Source organism: Aaosphaeria arxii (assembly GCF_010015735.1).
Source record: "Aaosphaeria arxii CBS 175.79 unplaced genomic scaffold BU24scaffold_5, whole genome shotgun sequence".
Lineage (NCBI taxonomy): Eukaryota > Fungi > Ascomycota > Dothideomycetes > Pleosporales > Aaosphaeria > Aaosphaeria arxii.
In genome coordinates, this window is record NW_022983478.1 from 165705 (window position 1) to 181369 (window position 15665).

Genomic DNA, 15665 nt, shown 5'->3' on the forward strand with positions numbered 1-15665 from the left:
CCCATACCCTACCCTTTCCATTCTTCTCCCCTTCGAGACATATCCATCCTACCCACAAAGGTTCCACTCTGGAGGTAGCAAAACAACCTTCACCAGCCGATCTCTACACACACATTCTGGAATGCTCCCACCGCTTCGAACGCCCTTGTTTGGATTTTGGCCGGGACCTACGCCTTGAAGAAAGAGAACACCATAAAAACCATGGACCGAAGAGATGTACCACTGTCTCCCGCCAGCACGGTATCAGACATGTCGGACATGACCGATGAAGAGTTGGACAAGTACTTTGCGACCTACGTTCCGCTGTCGAACCTCCCAACGCCGCCGCCCGTCAGGGACACCCTCTCCGATACTCCCTCCGCATCTGCGCTATTACCATCATCAAGTCTACCTTTGTTGAACCCCCAGGTAGCGCAAGAGGCTCCTGAGCTAGAAGGTTAGTGTTAGTGGCTTGTCACGTGCTCTCAGCCCCAGCCTGCCCAGCCCCAACCCTGAATCCAACTTTCATGTTTCTGTGGAGCATCATCATGGCATCGAGGACATCAGGCATGAATTGCAATATTACCACCAAGATCTCCTTCCCCGTCCAGGGAAGCGAAGTGGAGGTGGATGCCAGGTACCGCCGATGATTGCTTCGCCAAAGACAAAACAGTGGACCGACGTCATCTCCCCCTTGTTACCATTTCTATTCCTGTAATACAATGCTGTCGATCATCATGTCACTAACACGGCATGAAAATAGTCTACGCTACACAACTCTCCAACCTCGTCCCCAGCAACGCATCTCCTCACCGACCATCCCTCCCCGTCGTCCGCGGCATCCTGGAGCGCTCCAAGCTGCCCGTCGAAATCATCGCCTTCGCAGCCTGCATCCTCGACGCCCTGACGCAGCGCTTCGCCAGCTCGTGGCGAGCATGCCTCACCCCTGGATCATCCCTCACGTCCAAGTTTGACCTCACCACCCAACCGTCCTCGTCATGCCCAGAACTCATCCTGCTCTCCGCCCTCGCCTTGGCCCATGACTTCATCGACGACCGCAGCCGCTCCACCAGGCACTGGTCGCTCATCGAATCGCGGTCCCTCTTCTCCGTCCGCCACATCGACGCAACCAAGTTCTGCATCCTCGAGGACATGCACTTCGGCCTCTTCCGCATCACCCCGGAAATGGTCGACGCCAAGGTCCGGGATCTCCAACGGCCAGCAGCCCTCGCCCTCGCCCTCCCGAAGTCGTCAGCAGGAAAGAGGAGGAACACGTGCTGCGAGACGGACGACGACAGACGCCCGCACCCTAGGATGTCGCTCGATTTGCCTCGTGCGGCGGTATGGGTGCACGGCATGCAGACTCCGGAGCCGAGTCCTTGATTCTTGGAGGACGACGTTGTGGAACGAAACGATGACGATTCTTTTTTTTAAGCATAGCGTAGCATCTCTCACACGACATTTTTCTGCTTTCGCTTCGCTGTGCGAGGCATACTCACTACCAGTCCAGTCTGACGAAACGAACAACATCACCACGATATCGTCCTTTCCATCATATTTCTGGCATATCTTGTAATCCCTCCCACGTCCCACAGCTCCGGTGTTTCATCCCCTCAGACCTTTCCTCCTTTTGTCGCCATCTCAGTTTGTAATGTACAAAAGATATCACGATACCCCATCTTGTTTATTTTTTTTTTTTGCAGGTTTCTTCTTATTTTTCCTTTGGTTGTTTGGGAAAGGGGATTTGTATGGTGTTGAATTTAGTTTGTGATTTTAATCAAAGGGCGTTATACCCACGAGTTGAAGAGCGTTTAGAGAGAGGAATTAAGGTGTAGTTAGGTGTAGATAAGGAGATGTAGAAATGAAGAAAGTATAACTATGAACTTGTCCTCCCACATATCTGTTTATTTGCAACCCTCGTGTCGTGGTTTATGCCGTCTTATTTTCTTATAGTGAGGTGCGTGATATTTTGCTCTAGGTACGTACGTTCCCCTAGCGTAAGAGGATGTCTTTACTCGATGTGAGCCTTCGCATAACTTCACCACTCATACGTGCCAAAGACAGACTAGCCACGATATCGCTGTACTCACACTCACACTCACCCACCAAAAGAAGCACACACAAGTAGATAGCCAAAAGTCGACCTCACGTTCTAGACTCTCTCCCACACTCTCGCGTAGACGCGCGCACCGCCGCCGTCGTCTATGGAATCTTCCGCACCGCGTACCCTCACATTTCCACACTAGCAACTAGCAAAAAGCGTGGTGGCTGTTGGAGGAGGCTTCGATCAACTTCAGCCTCACGAAAACGATAGTCAGTATCGCGAAAAACGAACATGTGTCAAGCATGTGTGTGGCCTTTTTGAAGCACGTTTCGTTTTCGTTTGGCTTTCGTTTCTGTTTATTTGTTCCGAGAATTGTCACGACGCGCGAACGCGACTTTAAACTTAACGGTTTTTATTTACTTTTAAGTTTTTCTTGGTCGGAGGGGATTTGGTGAGGAGACGTTTGTGGTGAGTGGATATCGCTTAGCTTGCATCGATGATGGGGTGTGGCTTGAGGCTGAAAGATCTGGATCTGGAGTGTACACAGTAGGGCTTTTTGGGCCTTTTTCTGCGCAATGCCGTTAGATACGAATTCTAGGTAGGTACGAGTCGGAGTGCGTGTGTATGTGCGTGGCTTTCCTGTAGATAGGTACAAGAGGTAGTACTAGTAGTTCATGTGTGTAGTCGTTGGTTAGTTAGTTAGTTCACGCCGTTGGTCAGTAGGTAGGTAGTTCTAGTCTTGATCCGACTGATCTTCTTCGGAGGAAGGCTTTTAGGCTTGATGCTTTGAGGCTGAAGAACAGAACATGTCTCGGAGGCTTTTCACGTTTAATCTCCTTTCTGGCGTTTTATCTGATGTGGCTTTGGGAGTCGCGATCTAGTGCTCTGAAAACCGCGAGCTAGAATGTTGTCTTGGAGGCTGCTTTGGGATGTAGTTTTCAGAGGCGTCGAAAAATCAATGGTTCGTGAAGCTTGCTTGCAGTTTGAGGCTAAGAGGCGTGTTTTGGGCAAGGCGTGGGATTGGATTGGGCTAGGTTGGGGAGAGTAGGTTAAGTAAGTTCGTGGGTTGCTTGGCTTCGATCTTCGATGAGGGAGTGAACTATTGAGTCGAGAGGAGATGAGGTTGAGATGGGGTAGATCTAGAGATGAAGCAGTTATAGGTATGGCTTCCGCTCGGAGGTGTTGGTGTATATTTCCTTCTTGTTCCTGGTCAAATCTGGCAGAAGGTATTTAGAGAGGCGATATTACTAGAGACGCGAACAGGATGCAGGATCTGCGTTACACGTGCAGACCAAGGTACGTAGAAATGTTAGACACTCGTACATGCAAAATTGTTCGCATCGTACTTGGTATGCTCCGTACAATAATGGACGACATTAAACCTTGCACAGTATAGCCTTGATGATATACTTTCATATCAGATGTTATCACATCCCACACAGAAAGGCATTTCCTGTTTCTTACCCAATGCCATTCTTCCTCTTCATAGATTTTATTGTCTCTCTTTGTTGAAAGCGAGGAGTGGATCTTTTGATACTGGGTAGAGTAGAATTTGCAAGGTTGATTGAATATATCAGGTGAGGAGGGTCTCGATGCTGGCCGTGTCTAGCTACGAGTAGAAAGGCGCTGTGGGTACGGAATCTATCGATAGGGACGATATGGAACAACACCAACGGAGGGACCGGAACTAGGAAGTTGGATTGTAGATCTGGCATGATTGATGAAATTTGATAGGCATGCGATGGAGATTGATATGAATTGGCTGATAAATAACGAGGTTTTTGTCTGTAGATACGTCGCTTCTTGTATGTTTATGTGTTTGGAGTATTTGTGTGTTTATTTGTGTGGAGGGGTAACATGTACGTATGTATGTATGTATGTATAGATCTAGCCCTATAGGGCATAGATGGACGCTAAGGACGAGAAAGGTCTAGAACGTCGAATGCGCGATGACGACGTAATTGGCTTGACCGACTTCTCTGTACCTACGACTAAGACCACCACCACTACCTATGAATATAATGAATGCATCGCCTCTTCCTACGGACATCAGAGAGTAATACCAACTGTTTCGACTGTCAATTTTCCGATCGCTCAAAAGTCACACAATTGGTCATTTCTGTTTCTCTTCTGTGTCGGACGAAGTATGGACTGATGGTGATTGTGGGTGAAGAAGGTAGCACAGCACATACTCGGTATTGATTCGTCTGATTGGCATGGAGATTAGCGCAACGCGTGGGGTCATCCGTGCAGCTGCAGCTCTCAACAACATTCATCCCGTCCCCATCCACAGAAACACGAATACACGAGTAACAGCAACCAGAACAACCCTTTTTCACAATATTAATCAAGTATTCACACACATCTTCATCCAATCCTGCCAGGAGAGTAACTTAATGGAACCGTACTACTCCCATCTCCGCCTAGATCACTCCAACTTGCATCCAAGGGCCGTTTCTTCCCCGCGATTTCTAAGAGACCCATCCCACCTCGAGTACCTCACTAGGTACCTCTACTAACCATCGTACTCCACCTCCATCCCTCCCTTCCGTCATGCTCTCCTGATCACCCGTCATCGTCTTTTACTTTGCGATCTTCTTGATCTCCTTGATCTCCTCTGCATCCCGTGTATACACAAACAAGTAAATAAATAAGTACATACATGTCGTGTGCATGCATATAGATACATAACATACATATCGCAACTCCGCCCCGCGGCATCCCGTTGCTTGAAACACCATCCAACACCTGTCCCCTCCCCTCCCTCCTCCTCCTCCTCCTCCTTCTCACCACCTCCTCTTTCTTACGGCTACACCTCCTGCACGGCTTATATTTACTTTATAAGCTTGCTCCCTCCTCTTCCTCCTCCACCGCCTTTCTCATTCCTTCATCCTCCAGCCGTCTCTCCCGAGCGAGCTACCCCTCCGACCTCAACAATCATCTCCCTCACACCTCCATCAGCGCCAACTTTACACACCTACCCCGCCCTATATTCTCTCCAATCGTCTCGTCTCTCTCGTGCTCGAGTCAACCAACTGTCTCCCCACCTCAATTGACATCTCGAAGCTCTCAAGATGTCCAACGACGCTACCAACGTTCGCGAGCGCCGTCCCTCCACCAGCGCTCCCCTCTCCGACCTCAAGGGCCCCGTCGGTCCCGCAAACTTCACCAGACCCAAGCATAAGCGTACCGTCACTGGTTTCGGCCCCAGCGAGATCAAGAATGTAGAGGCCAGCATCCCAGAGCCCCAGCGTGAGGCCTGGAGGAAGTTCGTAAGTCTCCCGCAACCGCCGCGCGTATCTAATCGCGCTTCCTCGACTCGATCATTTGTCTGATTACTCTCTATAGACACCCAAGCCCTTCTCAACTCCCGAGGAATTCGGAAAGGAGGCCGTCCGACACATTGAAACCACCCTCGCGCGATCCCTTTACAACTGCGACGAGTCCGCTGCCTATGCCGGAACCGCCCTGGCCTTCCGCGACCGATTGGTCCTGGACTGGAACAAGACCCAGCAGACGCAGACCTTCACCGACCAGAAGCGTGTATACTGTGAGAATGGGCGATTCAAACCATCATAGTTCGAAGACTGACTAGACCAGACCTTTCCCTCGAGTTCCTGATGGGACGTGCTTTGGACAATGCCATGTTGAACGTGGAGCAGAAGGATCTTGCTACGAGTGAGTGTCTCAATTGGGTGGAACTACGGTACAACTACTAATATCCTTATCCAGAGGGCCTCAGCGAGCTCGGCTTCCGCATGGAAGACATCATCTCCCAAGAACACGATGCTGCCCTCGGAAACGGTGGTCTCGGACGCCTCGCCGCCTGCTTCCTCGATTCCCTCGCATCCCTCAACTACCCCGCCTGGGGCTACGGTCTTCGTTACAGATATGGTATCTTCAAGCAGGAGATTGTCGACGGATACCAGGTAGAAGTCCCAGACTACTGGCTTGACTTCAACCCTTGGGAGTTCAAGCGCCACGACATCACTGTCGACATCCAGTTCTACGGACACGTCAACAGGTGGCAGGATGACGAGGGTAAGCAGCACTCCTCATGGGAGGGCGGCGAGATCGTCCAGGCTGTAGCCTTTGATGTGCCCGTTCCCGGATACAAGACGCCCACATGCAATAACCTCCGTCTCTGGGGCAGCAAAGCTGCCTCGGGAGAGTTCGACTTCCAGAAGTTCAACTCGGGCGAGTATGAGAGCTCCGTCGCCGACCAGCAGCGCGCCGAAACCATCTCCGCTGTATTGTACCCCAACGATAAGTATGTACTTCAATGTTGCTTGTGAAACTATATACTGACAACGACCAGCTTGGAGCGCGGTAAGGAGCTCCGCCTGAAGCAGCAGTACTTCTGGTGCGCTGCATCCCTCTATGACATCGTCCGACGATTCAAGAAGACCAAGCGCTCCTGGAGGGACTTCCCCAACCAGGTCGCCATCCAGCTCAACGACACCCACCCGACCCTTGCCATCCCCGAACTCCAGAGAATCTTGGTCGACGTTGAGGGTCTTGAGTGGGACGAGGCTTGGAGCATCGTTCAGAAGACCTTTGGCTACACCAACCACACCGTTCTCCCCGAGGCATTGGAGAAGTGGTCGGTCCCGCTGTTCCAGCACTTGCTCCCCCGCCATCTTCAGGTAGGCTGATCCTTAGCCCAACGTGAATCTCCAAATTAACATACCATGTAGATCATCTTCGAGATCAACTTGCACTTCCTGCAGTTCGTCGAGAGGAACTTCCCCCAGGATCGCGAGATGCTGTCTCGTGTATCCATCATCGAGGAGTCTAACCCCAAGATGGTCCGCATGGCCTACCTTGCCCTCATTGGTTCTCACAAGGTCAACGGTGTTGCCGAGTTGCACTCCGACCTGATCAAGACCACCATCTTCAAGGACTTTGTCAAGATCTACGGCCCCGACAAGTTCACCAACGTCACTAACGGCATCACCCCCCGTAGGTGGCTCCACCAGGCCAACCGCAGACTGTCCGATCTCATTGCCTCCAAGCTCGGCGGACACGACTTCCTAAAGGACCTCACTCTCCTCCACAAGCTCGAGGCCGCCGTCGATGACAAGGACTTCCGTAAGGAGTTCCGCGAGATCAAGTACGCCAACAAGGTCAGGCTCGCCAAGCACATCAAGGAGCACAACGGCGTGACCGTCAACCCCTCTGCACTCTTCGATGTCCAGGTCAAGCGTATCCACGAGTACAAGCGACAGCAGCTGAACATCTTCGGTGTGATCCACCGCTACTTGGAAATCAAGAAGATGTCCGCCGAGGAGAAGAAGAAGCAGGTCCCTCGTGTCTCCATCTTCGGTGGAAAGGCTGCTCCCGGATATTGGATGGCGAAGACCGTCATCCACTTGATCAACCAGGTCGGAAAGGTGGTCAACAACGACCCCGACGTCGGCGACCTCCTCAAGGTCATCTTCTTGGAGGACTACAATGTCAGCAAGGCTGAGATTATCTGCCCTGCCAGCGACATCAGCGAGCACATCTCGACCGCAGGTACCGAGGCTAGTGGAACTAGCAACATGAAGTTCTGCCTGAACGGTGGTTTGATCATCGGCACCTGCGACGGAGCTAACATCGAAATCACTCGCGAGATTGGCGAGCAGAACATCTTCCTCTTCGGCAACCTCGCCGAGGACGTCGAGGACCTCCGACACAACCACTTGTACAACCAGTACCAGTTGGACTCGCAGCTCGCCACTGTGTTCGACACCATCTCCTCTGGAACTTTCGGTGACGCTGGCGCTTTCTCTGCCCTTCTCAACGGCATCGTCGACCATGGTGACTACTACCTCGTCAGCGACGACTTCGCCTCGTACCTCGAGACCCAGAAGCTCATCGACGAGAGCTTCAAGAACACCGAGGAGTGGACCACCAAGACCATTCTCACGGTCGCTAGGATGGGTTTCTTCTCCAGCGACAGGTGTATCGACGAGTATGCCGAAGCCATCTGGAACGTCGAGCCCCTTGTTCCCAAGGACGACTAGAATGGTTTTCGATGACGAATGTGATAACGAAACATATTTGCTTTTTTTTCATATATAAACCTTCTCTGACTCGCATCTGGATACGCCATACCGGCTTGGCTTCGGTTGGAACACTAGAGCGGTAGATCGCTAGAGATTGATTTTATCTTCTATATTTCTACTTTATATATTTCATGTTTCTAGCCTTTCAATACTTTTCATTCTGTGTGAGCCAGCTTGTTAGTCTTCTTTGAGGTAGTCATCACGATCCAACGCTTGAAATGAAACATCTCGTTTGAAATGACACATCCATACACGTTCTCGTGTTGTGCAACCAACCCAACTCACCAACCAACACAGGGGACAGCCACGTGACGTCACCGCTAAACAGTAACTACCCTTCCCGGGTTAGCGGCCGTTCCCTGGACCCTACAACTCTTTTAGGCCAACCTCACTCCAACATTACTCGTAACCAGCCTGACTAACGACGGCGACAACAAATCCCAACTCCTTCAACCCGAACGCATTTGCGATGCACTCTCTGCGATGACAGTCGTCCGATGCCTCTACAACACACATCATATACGCAACCACCAGTATAAGTCGACCGACCCAGCTCTCGAGCGCTAAATTACCGCTATTACTTCCGTGCCTCACTACCAACCGGCGAACTCATCATTCGGCGGAAGTGCCAGGTGGGAGCGTACTGATTGAGCTCTCCTCTCTCTGTCTGCAATCACCGACACTTCTGCTCTATTCAAATTCTATGCGCTACGGCCATACCGGGTAAGAAAACACCTGATCGTTTGAGAACGATCTTACGCCTGCCACGGCCCCGCGTGCCATCCCACCTTTCTCACCCCGCGCATTTTATCCACCACCTATCCTTCGTGATATAACCATGGTATCGAGTGCTGTGGGAGATATCTTGACAGTGAAAGATTACATACAGAGTGCGCCTCAATTGACGGCCATGAAGGTCTCCATGTCGCCTTCCCGGACGAACTTCCGCGCGGAGGATGCCCAGATGGCCGATTTCCCACGCTCACTCGAGCGCCACCACGAGTACACATACAGACTGCCTGCGCCTCCGCGAATCGTCGTCCCGCCTCCTACTGCCACCTCGGATATGCCCTCGCTGAATGTCGGCATGCACGATATCACCGAAGCTGACCTCGACACGACTTTCTTGCAAGAGATGAATCTGAATAGTATCATACAGAAGAACACGCTGCTGGATTGGTCATACGAGATGAGGCGCAAGGCACAGATGATCATCCCCTGGCTGTATCTGGGCCCTTTCACTGCTGCGAAGGATGTCAACTTCCTTGCTTCGGCGGGCATCACCATGGCGCTCGCTGTCCGGACCAACTCAAGCAGCATGAATGGCGCGATGGAGACTACCCGGGTCGTCTGCCAGGAAGTCGCATCGATCGAAGCACCGAACTACTTCGCACTGATCCCCAATTTTTCGAAAGCGACCCGCATGATCAATCAGCATCTCGCAAAGGTGCGATTAGCGGGTCTACAGAGCACCGGCGAGGAAGCGCTGGGCAGGGTTCTCGTGTTCTGCGAGTCGGGCAATGAGAAGTCGGCTGCGGTCGTGGCCGCGTATCTGATGGAGACGATGGGCGACTTCGACTTTGTGCAGGCCATGCAGATCTGCCAGGCACAGCGGTTCTGCGTTAATTTCGACGATACCATCAAGACGGTCCTGCGTTCACACTGGGATATTCTTTCTGCGAAGCGTGCTGTTGCGAGATCCAGCGCGGACTCTGGCTCAGGCCCAGGCACACCGGATGCCGCGAGGTTGCAGGTTCTGGGAGGCAGAGCGAAACGGACTATCCAGGATTACACCCTGGACGAGGATATCGAGATGGGGAATGATGTCGATCCGACCGACGTGCTGCGCTTTGGTGGCCGAGACAACACGCCTTTCCGCGATGCGCCTTTCCGCGATGCTTGATACGGGAGACGACTGTAACCGAGTAAGTGACGACACTTCACGAACAAACTCATAGCGTTCGATTCTATCACGTCCCCTACCCTTTGGAACACATTCACCCGGCTCGCCGGGTCGATCGATTTAGCTGGCCGAGAATTTTGGTTTATTTCATTATTGTACAAAGATACCCTGCATACACATCAACGGCGTTCCCTCCTAGCTTTTCCCCTACTTTCGACGATACAACCAACCCACACAGCATATCTATCCATCATCATCCTGATGGGAAACGAAAACACCACGCGGACGGCTTTTGGTTTTCCCTCCCCCCATAGCTTTGGCATCTTTCTTCTGGCGTATTTTCAAAACGACCTTGGGATCGGACTTTTGCGGCCTTGTGCCATCCTTCTTTTTATATGACGCCCTTTGCTTGCTTGCTTGTTGAGACAAGTGAGTGAGTCAGCTCTTCCTGTCGGAATCGATACAAAAGGGGCGCAAGGAAAGACAAACGGGCGGTGAAGTACTTTTAACATACAAGACGACGGATAAATAAATGAATGAGTCAATGACTAAACGAACGTGGTTTACATGCGATTGCAGTGATTGGACATGGCATCATCCTCTATTTACGAGCGAGTGAAGTTGAGTACCTAAAGTTTCCACGTCCGTGATTTTCCCATTTGTTTGAGCGGTGTGTCTGTGTGTGTCTGTTTGGTTGAGTTGGATCCATCCATTTCCGTCCAGTCAAAATCCAACATATCTGACTTTCACTACACAGACAAATCGCCACTGCTGCCTTGCCTTTGCCTTCACCTTTACCTTCACCTCATACCATCTCATCTCGTCCTGTCCCGTCCCCAGTATCCCACATAAAAGCCAGGTGTACCTCCCACTCTCGCTCCTGCCATATAGTGTCTCCTCCTCCCACTCACTTCTCACTTCTCACTTCTCACACACTTTTTACTTTGCATTCTAACTTCTTAATCCACAACCTCACCCACTCACATACAACCTACACACATCCAACACAACAAAATAACACACCTCACCCCCCGCACACCCAGACACCATTCCATCCCACAATGGCGAACATCAAAACCGTCCGCAAACGCCGCAAATCCCCTTCCCCTTCCCCACCCCCTGCCACCACCGCCGCCGCTCCCGCCGACGAGGGCACCGACAACAGCAAGCCCCCAAGGGCAAAGCGCGCTCGCCGCCCCACGGAGAAAGCCCGCGCGAGCTTGAACCCCCCCAGCACCACCACCGGTGAGAAGAAAAACCGCCGTCCGAGGAGGAGCAGTAGACGGGACTCCGGACCCCTCGGCGACGACGACGACGCAGATGAAGCCTTCCAGGAAGAAGAAGCGGCTGATGATCGGGAGGGCGAGGGGAAAGAGGTGAAGTTAGTCAAAGTCGCGGCGTTTCCTACTCTCGAAGTAGGTCAGACGCCCGAGATCCCCTCGCACCGCCGTCACGGTCTCGAGAAGTTAGTCGACGAGCGGTTCGGACGCAAGAAGATGGAGTGGCGAGCTCCGGACGGCGAGGCGTACGCGGCGCTCGCGCTTGCGGGCGTGGGAGAGGTGGCTGCTGAAGTGCAGTTCGGCGCTGTGTTTCCGCCGCTCAGGAGGGTGATTGTCGAGGCGATGTGGGAGGAGCTGGGGGCCGTGTATATTGATACTAACCTTGCGGTGTGTTTGCTTCTTGACGTCACGCGCGAGGAGATGGCGAGGATTGTGGCGGAGAATTGTGCGGAGTGGTGGGAGGATGGGAGGTTCATGGCGGCGCTGGACGCGAAGCGGAAGGGGCGGTTGGAGGGGCAGGTGGTGGATGTTGAGGAGCCTGGGAAGGTGGATGTGTTGAGGGCGATGGTGTTTTTGAGGGGGAGGGGACTGCCGTTGGGGTTGTTGGGGGAGTGGGAGGGGGTGGATGTTAGGGGGGCGGTTGAGTTGGAGACTGCTGGGAATGGAGAACGAAGTCCACCGGAAGGCCCCAATGAGAGATATGATTCGGCTCGATGGGAGCAATCTTTGGGGTTTGAGGAAAGGAAATGGGATCCTCATGAGGGACAGTTCACAGCGGTGAACAACCAGGCATCGAACGAGATGGGACGTCCGACAGTGACATCGTATGGGTCGCAGAACGTCGACACGAGACAGCCCGTCAATGGAATCCTTCAGTCTGGTATCCGTCGTTCTGAAACCGAGCACTTGTCACCCGCGATGACAGCTAAGCATTTCCTCCAGCAACGCATGATGGAGATGGCTCAACGGGACAATAATAACAACCACACTGGCCCACCACCACCTCATTCTGCACCTCCACCTCCAGCTCATGCTTCACCTATCCAATTCACGCAACCGATCACAGCCCCCCATCCTCCTGGTGGTGCTTCCAACCGCAACGTCCCCGACGCATCAGAAGCCCGCGACGCCCTCAGACAAATCATCTCGCAACGCGGCAACAACGCCGCCCACGGCCGCCCTACTACCGGCGTCAACAGGCCCACCACGGCCGCAGCCTTCAACGAACACTACAGCCTCATCTTCAGCCGCGGCGATGCCCAGCAGCAGGAGCAGCAACGTCAGCAAGAACCACAGACGCGGACGCAGGGGGAACCGGGCGGCGACAGAACGCACACACCGACCCGTCTGAACTTCTTAGGCCAGACGCCTCAGGAGGAGCAGGAGATGATGGAGCGACAAGTACTGCCCAGTGTGACAAGGTGTCTGGAAGCCGTGCCTGGAACCCCCAAAAGAGGCCTGAGAAACATGACGGCAGAGGAGCACCGAGTCTGGGAAGTCTGGAACCGGCTAACAATTGAGAAACTGGAGAGGATGTACGGACCCGGTGGCACGCATGAGATTTGGGATCCGAGGGACTCGCGCCTCCAGCACAAGCACAAGTCCAAGCCTAAGCCCAAGCCTGTAGCAGAAGCAGCAGAGGAGGAGAAACCGGAGAGAGTCGATTACCCGACGTGGTTTCCCATCGATAGACCTATCCCGTTCACTCACTGGGGGGGGAACGGCCACACCAACAGGAGCGGCGGAGGGAACATCGATCGCAACAGCAGCACCGCTACCGCTGTACCGGAGATACCGTTCAGACAGATCAAAGTCACCAACCCCAGGCCCCCCCTTCACCCCCCAGCAGGACTCCCATCTTCCCTTCGACCCAGCTTCGCCCCAGGGGGAGGTAGCAGTCTCGACCACAACCACAGCTTCAGACCGGGCATAGGAACGGCAACGGAATTCGCGGCGCCCATGAGCCAGCAGCACTCCCCCAGCGTCCTCGCATTCATGGCAAACAAGTACCCGCTCCCTCCCAACTCGCCGTCGCTGTCGCCGCCGCTACCTTATGAGGGGCTGTCGCTCAGGCCGAGGCTGCCAGGCGCGGGGGACGCGGCTGCGATGGATATGGAAGAGTGTGCTGAGGAAGGGGACGATGAGATGGACGTGGACGACGAGTGTGTGAAGAGGGAGGGCAGTGTTGGGCGTGATGAGAAGGCTTGATTGTCACTCCGCTCTCTGGGGAGCGGCCGGCTGTTAATGTTGGCTTTCCCCTGTTTTTGTATGACGGGTGCTGGGGTGTTTGTATATGAGAATGACTGACTGACTGATACGTGCGTGGGATTCCCAACCCTTTTCCGTCCTGGGAGGGGAAGAGGGGGGTTCGGGCTTGTAAGATAAGATAATGGTACTTGGGTACTTAGGTATATAACTATGAAGTCTACATGAATTTCCTTCTTCCCACTGCACTGCACTGCACGTCGCTGAATGAAGATTTGATATCGCCTTTTCACTACGGTGCGATACGGTACGCTACCCTTGCGTAGAGCTTTTCCGTCTACCCAACCAAATAAAAAATCAAAGGCAAAGGGGAAAAGAAGAGAGAAAAGGGCGCCTTAAGCCCTGAAGACCATCCTAGCGACCATCCTCGCGGCCTCCTCCTTCCCCTTGCCGTCCCCCCCGTCCTTGGGCCCAACGGGGCTCGTGGCAGCGAAGAAGAGGATCTTGATCGCGATGGCGAGGCCCGCGTGCAGCGCGACGACGACGACGAGCAGGATCTTGGAGACCTGCTTCTCGGTGGCCGAGAGCACGGGGTACAAGTTGCGGACGAGGAAGAAGGTGGATGCCGCGAAGCCGATGGCTACGAAGGTGTAGTTGAGGACTATTTTCATACATTGTTAGCTTTTCCCTCCCCTTGATTGCATGATGGGGGAGGAGGGAAGAGAGGGAGGGGGGAAAGAGAAAGAGGACGTACTTTGTATAGGCGAGACGGATGCCAACGCCACGGGAATCCAAATCAGATTCGCGTAGCCGTACAAGCATGCGCATTCCAGCAGATTCGCGCTCTCGCTGCCGAACCACTTCAGCGCTGCCCACAGGACGACGGGCACGAGGCCGGTGTACCCGTATATGAGGCCCGCGCCGCCGCTCAGGAGCTTGAAGTCGTATGCGAAGTGGTCACGGCCCGTGTGTGCGAGGTACTGGGAGATTGTGCCGGTGAGGAAGAGGATGACGACGACGGTCGTGGCGATCCAGACGGGGCCGTAGAGGTCTGGGTTCCCCTCGAGGACGTCGAGGAAGTTCTGGCGCGGGTAGATGGCGGCGAGGCAGCGGCGCACGACTTCGTTGGTGTCGACGTCGAAGGCTTGCGCATAGAAGGAGAGGGACCAGAGGAAGTGCTTGCGCGAGCTGCCGCCGCCGTTGGAGTTGGAGTTGGAGGAGGTGTTGGGGGCAGGCAGGAAGCCGGTGGAGGAGTCGGGTTGGATCTTGTTGCGGGAGTTGGAGGGGGTTTCGAAGTCTATGGGAAGTTGGGTCAGATATTGGATTACGTGGGGATACAGTTGAGGTTGAGACAGGACGACGTACTTGAGCTGTGGAATTCGAGGTCTTCTTGAAGGTCGGTGTGGCCTAGATCGCCCTAGAGTTGTTCAATGTCAGTCGGTGCTTGTCCTTTTGCTTGCTGAGGTATGCGGTCGTGGGTAATCGGGGGATGTGATATTATGTGAACAGATCGAGGATAATGGGATTGCGGATGCACACACCTCCTGATCGACGTCGACGACGACATCGTAGCCTCTGTTCGCCATCTTCTGTACTGTCGATTGAGTCCTGTGGTTCGTCTCAGGGAGATCGGAGAGAAGAGTTGTGGTGGAAGGAAAGTCGGGGATGTGATGTGAGGTGGGAGCTTGGGGAGCTCTCGGACGGACAGGTTGCATCCAGCGTATCAAAAGTCGACGTCTCGGAGATCAGGGTACGTACCTTACGCGTGCTGGCCACTTTACTACGGAGCAGTCGGTGATGGCTATTGTACTCACACAGTGGGGAGTGAGCAGAAGTGGATTGGGAGCAGGGCAGAGCCTCACTCATCTGGAATGACTTTCCTATCTTCTGATTGGTCAAATATTCTCCGCGGGCGAGTGATCCTTGTCAGAGCGGACGGTGAACAGGTCAAGGGCAATCAACACTTTTTCAAATTAGTTACCTGATTAGGAAGGTTGACTGCAACACGTGACTGGGATAAGCTTAGCACGTGACGGTGAAGGTCGGTGAAGGCCAGTGAAGACCTTCGAAAAATCAGTGAAGTAAACTTCAGTAATCGACACTAATATCCATCACTTACCTGATTAGGCAGGTTGCCCAACGTTCACCACGAGGTCAATCCCCCTAATATACCGGTGCAGGGAATCACTCTCTATGTTCTTTTA

At 53.4% G+C, this 15665-nt stretch overlaps 5 protein-coding genes across 5 annotated transcripts; 4 read left to right on the plus strand and 1 right to left on the minus strand.

Moving 5' to 3' along the window:
* Positions 1-249: 249 nt before the first annotated feature.
* Positions 250-1362, plus strand: BU24DRAFT_409920 (uncharacterized protein; the record flags this gene model as incomplete). Its single annotated transcript, XM_033525952.1, has 2 exons — positions 250-436; positions 743-1362. The coding sequence occupies 2 exons, from the start codon at positions 250-252 to the stop codon at positions 1360-1362; spliced, it is 807 nt and encodes a 268-aa protein (XP_033382493.1).
* Positions 1363-4931: 3569 nt separating this feature from the next.
* On the plus strand, positions 4932-8322 carry BU24DRAFT_211161 (glycosyltransferase family 35 protein). Its single transcript, XM_033521937.1, has 6 exons — positions 4932-5295; positions 5372-5573; positions 5624-5701; positions 5756-6293; positions 6342-6669; positions 6721-8322. Exons 1-6 carry the CDS (start codon positions 5098-5100, stop codon positions 8029-8031), a joined length of 2655 nt encoding a protein of 884 aa, XP_033382494.1. The 5' UTR covers positions 4932-5097; the 3' UTR covers positions 8032-8322.
* Positions 8323-9037: 715 nt separating this feature from the next.
* On the plus strand, positions 9038-9976 carry BU24DRAFT_433656 (phosphatases II; the record flags this gene model as incomplete). Its single annotated transcript, XM_033529987.1, has 1 exon — positions 9038-9976. One exon carries the CDS (start codon positions 9038-9040, stop codon positions 9974-9976), a length of 939 nt encoding a protein of 312 aa, XP_033382495.1.
* Positions 9977-11037: 1061 nt separating this feature from the next.
* Positions 11038-13464, plus strand: BU24DRAFT_462968 (uncharacterized protein; the record flags this gene model as incomplete). The annotated part of the gene is made up of 1 exon (XM_033532065.1): positions 11038-13464. The coding sequence occupies one exon, from the start codon at positions 11038-11040 to the stop codon at positions 13462-13464; it is 2427 nt and encodes an 808-aa protein (XP_033382496.1).
* A 177-nt stretch (positions 13465-13641) lies between these two features.
* On the minus strand, positions 13642-15209 carry BU24DRAFT_423197 (Yip1-domain-containing protein). The gene is made up of 4 exons (XM_033528178.1): positions 15003-15209; positions 14827-14878; positions 14216-14758; positions 13642-14122 (listed from the first exon to the last, which is right to left on the minus strand). The coding sequence occupies exons 1-4, from the start codon at positions 15174-15176 to the stop codon at positions 13857-13859; spliced, it is 1035 nt and encodes a 344-aa protein (XP_033382497.1). The 5' UTR covers positions 15177-15209; the 3' UTR covers positions 13642-13856.
* Between the last annotated feature and the right edge of the window lie 456 nt (positions 15210-15665).

What these genes read in the sequence shown, in the direction of transcription:
- BU24DRAFT_423197 (XM_033528178.1), bottom strand. Translation starts at nt 15,176, where the DNA reads ATGCAACCTGTCCGTCCGAGAGCTCCCCAAGCTCCCACCTCACATCAC. An exon ending in CCTCGAATTCCACAGCTCAA is followed by an intron (nt 14,759 to 14,826) that starts GTACGTCGTCCT and finishes AACTTCCCATAG; the next exon opens with ACTTCGAAACCCCCTCCAAC. An exon ending in ATCCGTCTCGCCTATACAAA is followed by an intron (nt 14,123 to 14,215) that starts GTACGTCCTCTT and finishes GTATGAAAATAG; the next exon opens with TCCTCAACTACACCTTCGTA.
- BU24DRAFT_211161 (XM_033521937.1), top strand. Translation starts at nt 5,098, where the DNA reads ATGTCCAACGACGCTACCAACGTTCGCGAGCGCCGTCCCTCCACCAGC. An exon ending in GTGAGGCCTGGAGGAAGTTC is followed by an intron (nt 5,296 to 5,371) that starts GTAAGTCTCCCG and finishes TACTCTCTATAG; the next exon opens with ACACCCAAGCCCTTCTCAAC. An exon ending in CGACCAGAAGCGTGTATACT is followed by an intron (nt 5,574 to 5,623) that starts GTGAGAATGGGC and finishes TGACTAGACCAG; the next exon opens with ACCTTTCCCTCGAGTTCCTG.